Raw genomic sequence first — 18,042 nt, forward strand, 5'->3', positions numbered from 1 at the left:
TCTGGGGGGGGGCCTCAGTTTCCTAAGCAGAATGGGGGCAGATGAAAGAACTAGGGTGGGGGTGGGAATAGCCTGGAGGAGAGAAGACTCAGGGTAGATGGATGGGGGGGGGGAGGGGTTCACGTGAAAGAAATTCTGCAGGTGGGGGTGGGGATAGCTGAGATCGAAAATGAAACCCTTTGGGATCTCAAGCCCTCTGTTATCTCCCCTACCCCCCACATTTCTTTGCAGGCAGCTAGGTCACACATATAGAGTGTCGGATTTAGAGTCACGAAGTCCTGAGTTCAAATCCAGCACTAGATATTTACTAGCTGTGTGACCTTGGGCAAGTCACGTAACCTCCGATTATCTCAATTTCTTCAACTGAAAAATGGAGATAACAGCCCCTCCCTCCCAGGATAAAATAACATTTGTAAAGTGCCTTGCAACCTTAAAGTACTACATAAATGGTAGCTGTTACTACTATTATTTTCTTGCTGAGCCTAGAATGGGCTCCCCCCTTTTCTACTGATGAAATAGAAACCCAGAGAACTGAGTTGGCTTGATTTGAACCCTGAGCCTCTGTCTCTTAACTCTAGGGCTTTTTCTGGGACACCCTGTGCCCGCTCATCCCCGGTAAATGTGTGCCCATGGGAATCACCAGCAGTGGGTAACTGACATCCCACGGATTCTCCAAGGTCCAGCCTACATCCCCCCTCTCCCACAGAGCGTTCCCAGCCCGTGAGCCCATGCCACCTCACCCCCCTCGGAAGGGGAGAACTCGGCTCTGCAGCCTTGAGGGGCCCCTGAAAAAGTGGGGGTGTCCAAAGGGGAGCCTGCCACCAGTGCTCGTGATAATTAGTGACAGGAATCATGCTAGGTCACATCTCTACAGTGCCCTGAAATGTGCCAAGCGCTTTACATATGGGATCCCACTTGATCCTCACAATAACCCTGAAAGGCAGGTGTTCTAGCTATCCCTACTTTATAGCGGAGGAAATGGATCATCTGAAGCTGGATTTGAACTCAGGTCTTCTTTTATTTTTGTTTGGTTATTTGAGGCATACAGACGTTAAGTGACTTGCCCAGAGTCGCACAGCTAGTAAGTATCTGAGGCCGGATTTGCACCTACATCCTCCTGACTCCAGGGCTGGTGCTCTATCCACCGCACCACCTAGCTGGCCTCTACTCAGGTCTTCTAAACTCCAGATCTGACACTATCCACTCAGCTGCCCCCATCATGAATCACTTGTAATGAGCCATCAGCTGAACTTGGCAGCCGGTGCCCTAGGACTCCTCCCCTGAATGGACACAACAGGAGCCAGAAGACATGGGAGAGAAAAACAGAAAATCCAGATCCCCAGAGAGTTTGCAGAAGGCAAAGGCTGCTGAGAGCAGAGGGGCACCAGACTCTTCAATCCCAGGCATCTGTGTCTGTGTGACCTGCTCTTTCTTCTCTCTCTGCTGGAAGGATGAGGATGAGTCAGGGGCAGGGCCGTTGGGTCGCTCCACACCATGTATGTCTACAAACCACCCTGAGCCGAGCCGGCTCTGGCTGGCGCTCCCAGCTGGGGGGGGGGAGGGTAGGGTAGGACCACCCCGCTCTCCCCTACACTCTCCCTCACTGCAGGACACCGCCTGACCAAGCCAGGGTCCTGGAGCTGATTTAGCTCTCCTTTGCCCAGCTAGTCCCATCACCCCGCCTCCTGGTGTCCCCTTCCCCACACCACCAGGAACTAGAGTCCTTCCTTCTCATCTGTGGCACCCTCAGTAAAAAGAGTCAGCCTGGGGCTGTGGAAAGAGCTGAATTCTGAGCTGGAATGAAAGGACCTGGTTCAGATTCCAGGGTCAGAATTCACTATGTGTTGTCCAATCCCTGGGCTGCAGTTTCTTTCTCTGTAAAATGAGGGGACTGGACTACATGACCTCTGTGGCCCTTTCTGGATCTATGATCTGTTGACCTTGGACCAGCCGGTCCACCTTTTGGGAGCTCAGAGGTGGGAGACATCACTTCTAGTTGAGAGGATCTGGGAAGGTTTCATGGAAAAGACAGGCATGGAGCTGGGCCTTGAAGGACAGGAGGGCAGAGGCATCTGGAAGGTAAACGCTCTCCCGTGCTTTTTGCCCCTTCTAGGATTTTTTTTTTTTAACTCTTATTAGCTCTTCTTCCAGGAAGAGAATCCTGGCCAGCCTCTTCCTAAAGCATAGCCCTTCCTCTGCTGGCCAACCCATCCTTTCCCCCAGACTAAGCTCGGACTTCACTTGTAGGTAGAATAAAGGGGAGGGATTGGGGAGACCGGGGCTCTTGAAATCACTCATGAGCCCTGATCTTCTCGATCCCTTCCAATCCCCTGGATAAAGAAAAGTCCCCCCAGTCTTCATCCCCAATAGATCTCTACCTCCAAGAAATCAAAGAGGAAGAAGACCCATGTGGACAAAGATGTTTATCGCAGCTCTTTTTGTAGTGGCAAAGAACTGGTGATTAAGGTGATGACTATCGATTGGAGAATGGTTGAACAAACGATGGTGTCTTAATGGGATCTGCCATAAGAAATGATGAAGGCGATGGATCCAGAGAAACCTGGGAAGACTTGTATGAACCAATGCAGACTGAAGTAAGCAGCACCAGGAGAATATACCATAGCAAAATGGGGAAGACAAACAACTTTGAAGGTCTTAACCCTGACTGATGCAATGATTAGCCATGATTCCAGAGGATGGATGATGAAGCCTGTTGTCCACTTCCTAAGAGAGGTGGTGGGCTCAGGGTGCAGGGTGAGATATACATTTTTGGACATGGCCAATGTGGGAAACTGATGTGCTTGACCATGCATATTTGTTAAAAGGGTTTTATTTGTCACAAGGGTTTTATTTGTCTTTATTTCTTTTAAATTGGCCTTGGGGAAGGGAGGAAGGAGAGACAATTTGTTGTTACTGTTCAGTCATTTCAGTAGTGTGTGTCTGACTCTTCGTGACCCCAACTGGAGTTTTTCTGACAAAAATCCTGGAGTGGTTTGCCATTTCTTTCTCCAGCTCATTTTACAGATGAGGAAACTGAGGCAAACAGGATTAAGTGACTTGCCCAGAGTCCCACAGCTAGTAAAATATACTTGTTAAATTAAAAATAAAATAAAATGGGGGGAAAAAAAGGAATTTTGCACAGGGCTGACCTAACCTTCCCTAGCTTTCCTGCCAAATAATGTTGCTCCCTGTTTGGTGTCAACATTGATGGCACAGTGAAAAAGCAGGTCTTTTTTATCGGGCTACTTTTTGGAAGCTCTGGAAGGATGTCTTACAACTTAGAAGGAACTAAAGGTCACTGCTGCAACTACTACCACCACCACCACCACCACCACTACCACCACTACTACTACCACCACTACAATAATAATAATAAAAGTTTGCCAAGTAATTTATAAATATTACCTGGGTTTATTCTCACGATAACCCCGGGGAGGTAGGTGCTATTATCGTACCCATTTTAGAGATGAAGCTGAAGTAGACAAAGACTAAGTGACTTGCCTAGGGTCACACAGCTTGTAAGTATCTGGATTTGAGGCTGGATTGGAACTCAGGCCTTCCTGACTCCAGGACCAGCCCTCTACCCAATGTGGCCCGATGAAGCTCAGAACCTTCCAAACGGGACATCTGGAATCAGCCTAGTCCCTCACTTCACAAGGGGGCATTGTGTCGATGTGGAAAGAGCCCTCACATGACCTGGAACAAGCCCCTTAATCCTCGTGGGCCGGAGTTTTCCTCACTTGCCAGAGGAAGGGGCTGGAAGAGATGGGCTGTAGCCCAAGACCCCTCAGGACTCTGCCTGCCCTTGTGACCCCTGCTCTGGAGCAGCCCAGTGCCAGAGCCCTCGGGGTCTCATCCCAGCCTTTCGGATTTCCTCAGGGAGATTTTCTACCCTGGTGAGGCCCAAGCACCCGCTCCCAGCCCTGGCCCATGGACGCTGTCTGACGGTCCAGAGACAATTTACTTTGGGCTGCTGCCACTACAAGCAATTCTGTCCTTGTATGGTCCCCCACCCTGGGAAAGTGGGATGGTTGCCACCAGCTGGGCTGAGAAAATTCCCAGGATGCCAGACTGCTCAGCAGAGCTCTGCGCCTCTGAGAAGCGTCTTGGCATGGTAAGGCCAGTAAGTAACAGAGCTTACCCAGTATGCTCTGGGTTCAAATCCCACATCAGATGCTTGCCATCAGGGTGATCCCTGAGCAGCTCATCTAAATGCTAAGTGCCCTGGTTTCCTCATCTGTAAATGAGGGCTGTTGTGAGCACAATTAATGAGATAATAAATTGTAAAGTGCTTAGCATGGGGCCCGGCACATAGTAAGATCTTTATAAATATTAGCTATTATTACTATCTGGAATAACATCTCTATCGGTCAATCAACAAACATCTGTTAAGATATTTTTGCTATGTACTGAGTACTCTGGGAGGTGCTGGGGATAATGAAGTCAAAATGTCAGAGCTAGAAGGGGCTTTGGGGATCATCTCAACTGACTCAAAGGACCTGGGTTCGAATCCCACATCCCGTATTGGCTGTATGACTTTGAGCAAGTCACTTAACAATAAACAATGAGAGGATTGGAATCTAAGGTCCAGTCGGCTTTAAAATCCACGACCCTGTGATCTTACGAGCCCACTTACATTATACAGATAAGGAAACTGAGGCCTGGAGAGTCTAAGTGACTTCCCTAGGGTCACATAGAGAGTAAGACATGGACCTGGGAGGAGAGGCCAGGCTTCTCTGACTCCTCCTTGGAGTCAGAGATATTCTGTCGTGGGAGCTGGGGAGAAGGCAGTGGGAAGCAGAAATCAGGAAGCTGGGCGAGAGAGAGAGAGAGAGAAGGGAGGAAGGGAGAGGGAGAGGGGAGGGGGAAAGCTCTTCGCATCCTTAAAGTGCTATAGAAATGCTGGCTATTTCTGTAATTATTACCTGCCAACATCAACCAAAGAAACATTTATTAAGTGCCTCTGTGAAAGGTTCTAATTGGGCTGTGTGTGTCTGGGGACATGAACATAAAATGTGTCTCAGTCTCTAGGCAGCAGGTGATGCAGAGGATAGAGCGCTGGGGGCTGGAGTCAGGAAGACCTGAGTTCAAATCCAGCCTCAGACACTTCCTGGCTGTGTGACCCTGGGTAGGTCACTTAACCTCTGTCTGCCTCAGTTCCATCATCTGTAAAATGGGGATAATAACTGTGCCTACCTCCCAGGATTGTTGCAAGGATCACATTAATTACAGATTAATATTTGTAAAGTGCTTAGCACAGTGGCTGGCACACAGTAGGTACTATAGAAATGTTTATTCCCTTCTTCTTCCCTTAAGGAGAGTATGTACTACTAGGGGCTACACATGCCCTGTAGTAAATAAGGAACCAAGAGACTGTACAGCAGATAGAGAGCTGGTTTTGGAATCTGGAAGATCTGAATTCAAGTCTTGCTGATGACACATAACTGTGGCCAAGCCACTGTACCTCTAAATTCCCTTGGCAACTCTCTAAAACTGTCGTTTGCCAGCAGATTGACAATCTGCATTGGTAGAAGGAGTTTACACACCAACAGGGGTGGAGAACCTGCAGCCTTGAGGCCACATGTGGCCATCTAGGTCCTTGGGTGCGGCCTTTTGACTGAGTTCAAGTTTTACAGAACAAATCCTTTCATTAAGGGGATTTGTTTTGTGACATTTGGATTCAGTCAAAGGGCTGCACTTAAGGACCTAGAGGGCCATATGTGGCCTCAAGGCTGCAGGTTCCTAACCACTGCTCTAGGAGGTGCCTTCAGAGATGAAATCACATTTTCAGACCAAAAGCCAAACCAAAAAAAGAAATTTATGTGTGTGTATACATATACAAATATAGCTAAGAATGAGGACTACATACATATGTATAGAGAGGAATACATACTTACATACACACATACAAAGAGAGACAGATATATATATATATATATGTATATATATATATATATATATATATATAGAGAGAGAGAGAGAGAGAGAGAGAGAGAAGTTACTGAGGACTTCGCCACAGTAGAAGGGTCAGAGAAGATTTGTAAGACATAAGGGTTGTGTTCTCAAGAAAAGGAGACTCCCACAAGTGAAATCCTTCATGGCGCCCCACTACACTCCTAATCCTAGTGTCTGAGCTGATCCTTGCGGGAGAGGACACACTAGGACCCCTCCCCCCAGCATATTCTTCCTCAGTGGAGTCAAAAACACTGCATACATTCCCACCATGAGTGTCTTAGACATTTGGACACTTAGACAGATGGCTTAGACACAGGTGGGCACATTGTCTCCAGAAGGTCCTGCTTAATCACTTGGGAATGAACTCTGCCAACAGATGGAATCAGTTTATCAGATGAGCTGACATTTCCAGTACAGACAGGATGTGATAGGGGGCAGATGAATTTCAGCTGGGATGGGGGGAACATGGGAAGAAGACTCTCTAGGAGGGCAGTGAACAAGGGTACTGAGTCCCTGGGTGTCCAGCCCAAGATGGTTCTTGGGATGGATCTGGGATGCCAAGGTGAAAGAGGAGGACACAGAAACCCCCTCATGCCAGCTAAGCCACAGTTTGGCCAGAGGCCAGCCTTGCTTCTCAATCTCCCCTGAACTCCCAGCTTCATCCAATCTGCTTCTATTTCTCCTCTGTCCATCAAGAAGACAACCGAGGCCAAGACTCAGTCCTTCCTAGCCCACAGCATTTCCAGAGGACTTCCAGAAGTGATTTCCCTTCTAATGATGGGCCTTATCACCTTCCGAGTGGACTTCTCATCCTGGGTCCATGTCATGTGGCTTATTTGGAGAACCAGCCCACTGGGCTGGAGCCAAGTCTGGCTCTGGGCTTTGGACAGCTCCCTGTCATCAGCTATGCTTTAATCTGCACCCAGTGAGCTGAAGGAACGCATTTCGGGAGAGAAAAGGAAGAGTTCCACCTACCTGAACTTCCAGCACTTTCAGATGCACTTCTGGACATCTTGGGCTGGCCGTGTTTGCTGCTGGTCCGCACAGTTGCTGAGGGAGGTGGGCCAGAAGGGACGGGGGCCCCATCACCACGGATGGTAGTGAGGTCTTGCATGCTGAAGCTCCGGAGCCTCTCAGATAAGGCACCTTGTCCCTGGAGTCGAGAAAGAAGCAAGAAGAGGGGAGCGGTCAAGTGTCTGAGTCACATGATCTACCCAGGGTCAGAGCTCCTGGCCAGGGCACCACCTCGGAAAGGCTGCAGGTCCTCAAAGCTAGTGGTGACGAGCTCTGGGCTCTCACTGTGATGGGTGATGACAGAGACCTCCAGATGGGAAGGGAATTTAGCTGAAGGAGAAGCAATCAGAGAGACAACTTGGAACTCAAAATGTAACACGCCCCCCACCAATTTTTAAATTAAAATAATAAAGAAGCGGCTCCCAAAGATGGAAGGATTGAGAAGGCGGAGGGGGGTTATGCAACTTGTTTCTCTTTTTTTTTCCCCACAAAATCTCAGACCCTTAGCATTGCATGGGACGTGGGCTTCATCTGGAACTGATCCTTACCAGAAAAAGAATTCCCACAATGCATTTCCCAACAAATGGTCATCCAGCCTTTGCTGGGAGACCTCCGATGAAAGAGAACTTATGCACTTCTGAGGCAGCCTGCAGCTTTTAGACAGTTCTAATTATGACAAATCCTCCAATAATGAAATATAGAGTTCTGGGGTGACTCCAGGGAAGGAGAGATAAAATATAGAGTGATGGAGGGAGAAAGAAAATTTGGAACTCAAAAAATTTTTTTAAATGAATGTTAAAACTTATCTCTACATGTAACTGGGGGAAAATAAAATATTTTTAAAATTTTTTTTGTTTTATTCAGTATTTTATTTTTCCCCAGTTACTTGTAAAGACAATTTTTAACATTTGTTTTTAAAACTTTGAGCTCCAAATTCTCTCTCTTCCTCTCTGCCCCCCCCCCCCATTGAGAAGGCAAGCAGTTTGATATAGATTATACATGTATAGTTATGCAAAACATTTCCATAATAGTCATGTTGCAAAAGAAAACATAGATTAACCCGCCCCCCCAAAAAAAACCCTCAAGAAAAATAAAGAAAAAAAAGTATGTTTCAATCTGTATTCAGACACCATGAGTTCTTTTCCTGGGGATGGATCGCATTTTTTACCATAAATCCTTCAGAGTTGTCTTGGATGGTTGTTTCTGCCAGAACAGCTAAGTCATTCACAGAAGATCACTGTACAATATAGGTGTTACTTTGTACACAGTACGTTTCACTTTGCATCAGCTCATGTGAGTCTTTCCAGGTTTTTCTGAGAGTATCCTGCTTATCATTTCTTATAGCACAACAGTATTCCATCATAATCATATGCCATAGTTCTTTTAGCCATTCCTCAATTGATGGGCATCTCAATTTCCAATTCTTTACCCCGAGAAAAGAGCTTCTATAAACATTTTTGTACATATAGGTCCTTTTCCTTTTTTTAAAAAGTTTTTTTTTGAGATATAGACCTACTAGTGGCATTGCTAGGTCAACGCGTATGCATGATTTTATAGCCTTTTGGGCATAGTTCCAAATTGCTCTACAAAATGGCTGAATCAGTTCACAACTCCACCAACAGTGTATTAATGTCTCATTTTTCCCATAACCCCTCCAACACTGGTCATTTTTCTTTTCCGTCCTATTAGCCAATCTACTAGGTATGAGGCAGTACCTCAGAACTGTTTTAATTTGCATTTCTCCAACCAATAGTGAGTTAGAGCATATTTTTCATATGGCTATAGATAGCTTTGATTACTTGATCTGAAAATTGTTCGTACCTTTTGATCATTTATCAGTTGGGGAATGGCTCTTAAAATAAAATATTAAAAAAAATAAAACAGGCATAGAGACTGGGGCTGTGAACTCACTGGTATAGAGAACTCCCAAGGAAGGAAACTCCCTTTACCCATTCAATTCAATAAGCATTTATTAAGTGCCTACTATGTGCCAAGCACTGTGGTACCTCTTCAACTTAGTCTTAGAAGCTGCTTAGGGCAATGGGAGGTCAGAGATGGGACTTGGAGCCCAATCTTCCTGGATGAAATGGGATAATATTCATAAAGCATTTAGCACAGTGCCTGGCACACAGTAGGCGCTTAATATATGTTTGTTCCTTTCCCCTTTGAAGCCATCTCCTCTGAAGGCTAGAGTAATGGACAAATGAGCAGAATTAGTTCATCTCAGTCAAACCAGGTAAGATGAAACAAAAGGTGCTTTCATTTACAGCACAAAAGAAACACCAATGAAAACAAAAACTCATCAATCTATCAGAGAGATAAAAGCTAAAATGGAATTCCATCTTAGGTATGGTTGTTTGGTCGTGTCTGACTCTACATGACCCTATTTGGGATTTTCTTGGCAAAGATATTGGATAGTTGCCATTTCCTTCTCCAGCTGTTTTACAAATGGGGAAACTGAGACAAACAGACTTAAGTGACTTGCCCACAACTAGTAAGTGTCTAAGGCTAGATTTGAACTCAGGTCTTTCGGACCCCAGGCCCAGCACAATATGCACTATGGCACCTTCTAGCTGCCCTACTCTTATCCTCCCACTATCAAGGGAATGAAAGTCCTCTCAGACCCCCTGAGGGAGATTAATCATAAGACCTGAACCAGGGTCCCACAGGAGGGGCAGATGTAGAGGGGTCCCTATTTGTATCACTGCAGGGAGACTACAGATACATCAAAAAGACATGGTCATTTCAGAAGATAACCTGGGGGGGACCAGGTGATTTTTGAAACTTCCCATCAATCCATGAGTGATTTAATATTTTTTATAAAGGACAATAACAATAAAAACAGCTAGCATTTACATAGCACTTTAAGGTTTGCAAAGCAATTTACATATATGTAAATTTAATCCTCATGACGATGACGACCCTGTGAAGTAAGTGCTGTTACCATCGTCCCCATCTTACAGATGAGGAAACTGAGGCTGAGAGAGTCTCAGCGGCCTGCCCAAGTTCACACAGTAAGTGACTGAGCCAAGATTTGAATTCAGGACTTCTTGATTCCAAGTCCAGGCCTCTCTCTGTTAGGACTGAATGCATGCAGCACTTTCCTTTCCGAGCTAAGTGAGGGCAGAGGAGAGGTGTCCAATCCAACACATTCCCTGACTCCAAATAACTCCCCTTCTAGAGGGGAGTGTTTCTTTAGACCAGACTAATAACATCAGTGAAACAGGGAATTCCTTATGAAGACTCTCCTTCTACCTGCACAGAGCAGCCATTTGAGGTCTCAGAGAATTGCCCTGGGCCCTGAGGAGTGAAGACATTAGCCCAGGGTCACACAGCCGGTATGTGCCAGAGACAGGATTTGAACCTGTCTCTTCCCACCTTCCGGGTCAGCTGCATCATGCTGCCTCTCAAAGATAAGCACACAAATCATTTGTAGGTTATTCTATAAAGGCCGTGTACATATTCTCAAGAGCCGTGGGGATTCAGACAAGCATACAGGTCATTGCTGTGTGCCAGGCACTGTGTATTTCCAAACAAAACAGAAAGATTGCCCCTCCTCAAGGAGCTTACAGTCCAGTGAGGGAAGACAGGACATAAGAGGGAGCTGGGAAATGGAGGTGGGGGGCAGAAGGACCTTAAAGGGGGCACGGTGGTGAAGCTGAGAGTCAGAGGCACAGCCCCGAGGGGAATGAAGTTTGGCCCGCCTGGGCCCATCCCCAAGATGGGAGCCACAGGAAGGAACAGGCCAATGGGAGAAGCTGGAGGCTAGCATGACAGAAGGCTCTTCCAGGGTGAGAAAGCCTGGGACAAAGGGATTCTAAGAGAGGGGAGGGATGCCATCTGCCAGGGGATGGCAGGGGAGGATCAGAGAAGGCCTCATGAATTATCAAGAGTAAATGGTTCCCATCCAGCTCACTGCTTTGGTAAATCAAGACAGAAAAGTACCAAAGAGGGAGGAAGGTGAGTCAGGAGCAGATATCATCCATTCTAACATTAGCAGAGCACTCGCTGTGGTATCCCACAATTTCCCTCTCTAAATTCATCTCAACTAATTAGGATTTAACTAGGGCTGGGTGATCTAAAATGTCAGGAGAATGAGGAACAAAAAGAGGAGGTTGACAGGAGAGAGCTTTTCTTATCCAGTGTGGGCTGTATCATTGCCCTCATCCTAAAGGTTATGCTCGAAACCTTTCTGGGCCCTCCATCAAGCAACCAGACTTTTATTCTTTCCACTGCAGAAGGTCGGCTGCATCATCCTCAATTATTACAGGAATCACCTGTCTACAGTTGGGAATGTTAGCCACCTCATGCTCGTAGGTCTGGAGGAAGGCCTGCCTAGATGAGATGACCTTTGTGTTCTAGAAATTCAGAAAGCAGAAAATACGGAATCAGGAGCCTAGGCCTGACTTATTTTGTGCATTTCTAGAAAGCTGGGCATTGCTGCAAAGGCCTATCGGTAGACCAGGAATTGCTAAAATGAATGAACGATGGGCAACCGTGGCAAAGAATGCTATTTCTAGGCAGGACAATGGACAACACCTGTTCAACTTGTTTCTAGAATGTTCTAATCATAATTTAGTCAGTGTGCCCCATTGTATACACCTTCATCAATCTCCTAGTTTTGTACTTCCCTCTCCCAACGTTGGACTTACTCCCCTATCCATTTATCCTTTGATTCTGTACCACCCCTAATTTATTCTGTGTCTCCTCAACCCAGTCGTAAACCTATAGACTGGTCAAGCCTTTTGATTGGAAGCCATGGAAGTGAGAGCTGCTTCCGTGTCAGGGGAGTAGGCACTGCCATTCCTGGGGCTATTGGGCTCAGGGTTTCACTTTCTTCTTCCTCCTCCTCCTCTTTCTCCTCTTCCTCCTTCCTGTCTCTCTCTCTCTCTCTCTCTCTCTCTCTCTCTCTCTGTCTCTCTCTGTCTCTGTCTGTCTGTCTGTGTCTCTCTCTGTGCCCCCCCCCCCAACTTCCACCCGGCTGGCGAGCCTGCCCCATCAATGTCTGTTGGTACAGATGGATGGCTCCTTCTCCATAGGGGCTGCTCCCCTCTTCAGGGACTGGACTGGAATCGAGGTCAGTGGTCTGGGGGTTGGGGAGGGATAGAGAGGTCCCCCTGCTACTCCCAGGTTCTTGGGCTTAGGGTCCTGGCCTGTCTTCTTCACGGCCTGGAAGGGAGCAGTAGTTGAGGTGAGGGTGATGGTGGGATTCGATCAGCACATGCCCTTCTTTTTCCTCCGTCAGAATGCCCTGCTGTCTTATATTAGCTCACTCTCTCAATTTTGCACACCGTCTATTGTTCTCTAGTTGTTTAAAATGTTTAACAGGATAGTCTAGGACAGAGCATCGAGAGACTTCCCTTTAGTCTGATGTTGATTCATTAATCGATATTCCTTGGGGACTCTGGAACAATCAGTTACAAATACACTCAACTGTATTTTTCCTACTCATCCAAAGGACATCATAAGACATTTGATTGAATACCCTGCTGAAATATACCATGTCCAGTGAGTTTCCCCGTCTAGTAACCCTTCCAGAAAAGAACACCAGCGTAGCTTGGGATGGCTTATGAACCCACACAGGATCTTACTTGTTTTCTTGTCTAAATGTTTACAAACCATCTCCAAAAATCTGTTCTGGAATTTTACTGAGTATCACTATCAAGCCAGTCCACAGTTTCTGGAATAGATCCTTTCTCTCCTTAAAAAAATACCCACCAAGAGATAAGTACTAAATGTCAAATAAATGGCACATATAAGTGTCAGTCCCAGGGCACAGCACATGCCTCCTCTGGAGAGACAGGGATGGCATGGTCTAGAATGGACAAGTGACATCTTTGGGCTTCCCAAACCATTCTTGGCCTAACTCCACCCCTCAGGTCACTATCTCCTGGGATACTCTCAGAACTGTCATATGCCTCGTGCTGGAGACCAAAAGATGCTGGGAGACTGGGCATAGGCTGGGTCAGGGTCAGCCACAAGCGTGCATGAGAATCTTTAACACAATAAAAGAACATGCTTAGAAAAATGTGTCCCAGTCTCAGCAAGCTGAAATGAGACATGAGATGGGGATAAAGACCATTAGTCCTTCTCTATGCCCCATAATGTGTTGATTCCCCCTCCCCCAGGACTCCAGCCACTTGGAGGATGAAAACAACCTTGCAGCTTGGCTTTTACCTCCCCAGTCTCCCCAGCAGCATAGGTCTGAGGAAGGGAGGCACGTCCTAAGACTGACACATATGTGCCACTTAGCCCATAAGTGTCTGGGGTGGGATCTGAACTCAGGTTTTCCTGACTCCAAGTTCAGCCCTCTGTCCCCTATACCAGACTGCTCATTTTACAGATGAGGAAACTGAGGCAAACAGGGTTAAATGACTTGTCCAGGGTCACAGAGCTACTTAGCATCTGGGGCTGGATATGAACTCGGGTCTTCCTGACTCCAGCCCCAGCACTCTATCCATGGTGCCAGCTCAGGAAGACCTGAGTTCAAATCTCATACTACCTCTGTGACCCTGGACAAGTCATGTAATTTCTCTCAGCCTCAGTTTTCTCATCTGTAAACTGAAAGGGATAGACTCAATGGCCTCTCAGGTTCTTTCCAGCCCTAAGTCTATGACCCCAAGATCTCTCCTCTGACCATTGCCTCAGCACATGGTCTTCTGTGTCTGTCCTTTCTAACTGCCATTTCAGAGGAGCACACGCCCTTCATCTTCTTGAAAACAAACACCCTTCAATTCTATCTCTTCTGGACTCCCCTACCTACCACCATCAGCCCCTCACACCTACCCTTTCTCCTTCAATCTCTCCGGCTACTGGCTCCCTTCTCTTTGCCTTCAAACACACCCCTGTCTTCCCCCTATCTTTTTTTTAAAATACAAGTAATTTATCACAAGCTTACACAAGATTTATAAATGTTTAAATTTTAAGAAACAACCACTCACACATAAACAGAACTCCTCATTTGTTCCTCCTTCCTCCTGCATCCCCTTTCCAGGGTTTTGGGTCATCTGTATCCACATTTTCCTTTCTATGGAGACATGTACCATAATGGCTAGACAGCCAGCTCTGGTCAGGAAGACCCAGGTTCAACACCTCCCTCTGACACATATGGACAACTTAATTAACCTCTTAGTGACCCAGGCAACTACCTCACACCATACATGGAAGATGAGGTGCCAACCTGCATCAGCGGAGAGACTTCTCTTATCCTGGAGACCCCTACACCAGTGAAACCACAGACTTAGCCCCTAGCCCATTTTCCTTCTCATAAGTCTCCCTTAACTTGAAAATAAAATTTTCGCTCAGCCTTGATGCTTCCCCCAGCCACTGCTCAATTTCCTAGTCAAACTTCCGGAAAATATGCTCTTCTCCCAATGCCTCTATGGGGGTGTGTCACTCTGCTTCCCAGTGGGCTCTGGGATCATCATCCCTGGAACTGCCCCTCTGGTCACTGCCTGACTCCCCATGAGGACACAAGACCCTTGAGGCCAAGTGCTGGCACAACGCTCAGTACTTAAGAAGGAGATGCTTTCTCATTCATTCATTCATTCAGTCAGTCAGTCAGTCACTTCATTACCACTCAATCTCTTAAACCCTGTCAGTTGTAACCAGGAATTCCTATTCTAGAGAAAATTGAGTTGGAAGAGGTCACAATGTAATTGCAAACACAATGCTATTTAATTCTGCAATCAAACACTGGAAAAAAAGACAATCAGCACCAACAAGGCTAGATGTGTGTGTGTATATATAATATATATAACTATATATTATACTATATAGTACATAATATAAATAATATAATACTATATAGTGTGATAATAATATAACATACTAGATAGTGTGCTGAGTACATTACAAATATTATCTCACAGTGTCCCTCACAGCAACCATGAAAGATAGATGCTTTTATGATCCCTATTTTACAGTTAAGGAAACTGAGGCAGGCAGCACTTAAGTGGCTTGCTCAAGGTCATGCATCTAGTAAATATCTGAAGCTAGATTAATATCATATTATATATCCATGTAACATGGATATATAATTATGTTATGTATTATGCAAATGTATTTATTATGTACAATATATAATGTATATGTATAATTATACACACACACACATATATGCATACACATCTATATCTATAACTGTATCAGCTGGCCAAAGAGAACTTTAAGTACTGATGTCCATTTGGAGATGGAACTTCCCTGCTCAAAACCCTCCCAAGGCTCCCTAATTTTGTATTCCCTTCTACCTCCACACCTTCACTCGAGTCCTCTCCCATGCCTGGAAATGGAGAGCCTCCACATGGCCATCCAAATGGGGATGCCCCCTTATACCTGTGGAAACTCTCTCCCTTTAAGACCTAGCCCAAGTGCCACCTGCCCAATGAAGCCTTTCTCTTTTCCCTAGTGGGAATGATTTCTCCTCCCTCCCGTTTCTTAAACTAGTTCTCCGGAGTTCTCCTAAGATCATGGAATCAAAGTTCCAAGTAGCCCTAGAGGCCAGCTAATACCCAATCCCTCTCTATTTTACAGATGAGAACCCAGGGCCATTCTCTGGCTTTCCAGATGGCTTCCAAGGTCTCTCCTCCATCCTTGCGCCTGGAGCAGCAGCAGTTAAGGTCCTCAGAATACAAACCTGTGGTGCCAGTGTCCGTCTCAAGAGGCAGGGAAGGACGCCCAAGAGATAGCTGTCCTCTGGTCTCTATTCTGATGGGTTAAGGGTTTCCTGATATTAAGAATCAGCTGCTCTTTCTGGATGTTAGCACAAGCCTCCATCTTTTTCTCTGGCAGCTCTGAGCAACAGGGCAACCTGAGACCGTGCAGGGATCCTGACCTGGGCTTTGGGCTTTGCTGATCTGTGCAAGATGCCAGGAGCATCGAATCCTCCTGGGGAGGGACCCAAGGGATTCCTGTCTTTGGCTTTCTTTTTGTAAGACTTTCTAATTTTGCTGATCTTTGAGTTACATCTCCAGCCTTAGAGCCTCCTGGACTTTCATGGACCTTCAAGCTGCTAGCCTCTGAGGTGCACGTGATTTTTCGCATATTTGTTCGTTTGTTTAATTGAATTAGCTGTTATGTTCCCCATGTTTGCCCCTTCCTTTTCATTTCCACTGTTAGCATCACAGTGGAAACGCTCATCATCTCCTACTGCAACAACCCCCTGGCGGTCACCTCTCGCCTTCCCTCCACGCTCAAGTCCATCCTAAACACACTCGTGAGACTGATGTTCCTGAAACATCTCTTTCAGCATATCACTGCCCTGCTCCAAAGTCTGTTGTGCCTCCCTATTATCTCTTCAGTGGAGTCTGGACTGCTCTACTCAGTTCCTATCCAATCAATCTAATCAATACACATTATTCCAAACTCCAACCATCTGCCCCATCTGGGCCACCCTCTTTTTGGCCACACCCATTCACCAGGCTCATTGCTGCCATCATCTTTGTTCTTCTTGCTGGGATTCCCGTCTTCTCTCCTCTTCAGTCCCTATCCATCCATCAGGCTCCAAATCATGACTTGCTCTCTCCAGGAAGACAGACCGTTACTGTACACACTGATCTTCTCTGAAATCCTACTGTCTGTGTGTATAATGAGCACCTCATTATGTTTATCATTTGTCCCTATGGCACAATCAAATGCTTTATTCTATGCATGAAGCCAGTCAACACGAATTCAGCTAGTGGCCTTGGAGGATGGAGAGCTGGGCCTGGAGTCAGAAAGACCTGAGTTCAATTCCAGTCTCACATACTTACCAGCTGAGTGGTCAGCTTAATCTCTGTTTTCCTCAGTTTCCTCAACTGTCAAATGGGGATGATAACAGTACCTGCTTTGATGCTTGATAAACCAATGGATCCCAAAGCCCTTTCCCTGGTAATAATAAAACTAATAGCTCACATATTGCATAGCACGTCAAGGCTTACAAAGTGCTATAAATATATATATATACACACATACATATATGTACATATACGTATCATCTCACAACAACAATAATAGCGATAATAATAACAGCTAGCATTTATAAATTGCTTTAAACTCTTTAGAAACATCTCATTTTCTCTTCCCAACAATCCTGGGAAGTAGTATTATTTTCCTTTTTGCAATGTCCCCAGGTTTGGAGCAGACCAAAGCCAGTCTTTCTCCCATGTGACAGTCCCTCGGATACCCAAAGACAACTCTCATGCCCTCCCCATGTCTTCTTGAGGCTCAATGTCCCCCATTCCTCTAACAAATTCTCCTATGACAAGGACTCAAGCATCTTCATCATACTGGATGCCCGCCTCTGCATCAGCTAATCAAGAGCCTTCCTAGACTGTCTGGTAGAATGTAAGCCCCTTGAAGGCAGGGATTGTATTTGCCATTTTTTTGTATCCCCAGCACTTAGCACAGTGTTTGGCATACTGTAAGTGCTTAATTAATGTCATCATCCATTCTAATCACTTTACCTCAGCTCAGATTCAATCTAGCTCAGACTCAGTCTGTGTCAGATTGTTCTGGCGCACTTGTTAATATAAGTGTCACAAAATGGTAAGATTTCTTAAGACTCTACCCAATATGGCGAATCTTTAATAAACTTTGTTTTTCTTTGGCTGTAAAACAAAAAAATCACTTTATTTCTTTGTGCTTCAGTTTCCTCACCTGTAAACCAGGGATAATAATACCTAGAAGGCCTAACTCATAGGATTGTTGTGAGGCTCAAATGGGAGACATAAAAAGCTTCACAAAGTACTTTCACTCATTGAGTACTTACAGCCATAGACACTGCCGGGCATCGCTATTCTCCTTTTTTTTTAAGCCAGATATTCAGTGACTTGCCACACAGCTAGTAAGTGGTAGAGGCAGAATTTTAATCCCCATTCTGACTCCAAGCCCAATACTCTTTTTACTACCTTCCACCCCTAGTCAGTGAACCTCAACGGTCCCTTTGTTGTTGTTCAGTCGTTTCAGTCGTGTCCGATCCAGTTGTGACCCCATTTGGGGTTTTCTTGGCAGAGATATTAGAGTGGCTTGCCATTTCCTTCTCCAGATCATTTTACAGATAAGAAAACTTGAGGCCAACAGGGTTAAGCGACTTCC

General features: G+C 45.8%; 1 protein-coding gene across 4 annotated transcripts in view; it reads right to left on the reverse strand.

Moving 5' to 3' along the window:
* REEP1 (receptor accessory protein 1) overlaps window positions 1–18,042 on the reverse strand; it is a 141,097-nt gene that overhangs the window by 18,928 nt on the left and 104,127 nt on the right. For all 4 annotated transcript variants that reach the window (XM_036751864.1, XM_036751863.1, XM_036751862.1 and 1 more), the window contains one exon: window positions 6,931–7,108. In XM_036751864.1, the coding sequence (XP_036607759.1) occupies window positions 6,931–7,108 (178 nt within the window). The remainder of the gene's footprint in view (window positions 1–6,930; window positions 7,109–18,042) is intronic.

Source organism: Trichosurus vulpecula, chromosome 3 (genome assembly GCF_011100635.1).
Source record: "Trichosurus vulpecula isolate mTriVul1 chromosome 3, mTriVul1.pri, whole genome shotgun sequence".
Classification (NCBI taxonomy): Eukaryota; Metazoa; Chordata; class Mammalia; order Diprotodontia; family Phalangeridae; genus Trichosurus; species Trichosurus vulpecula.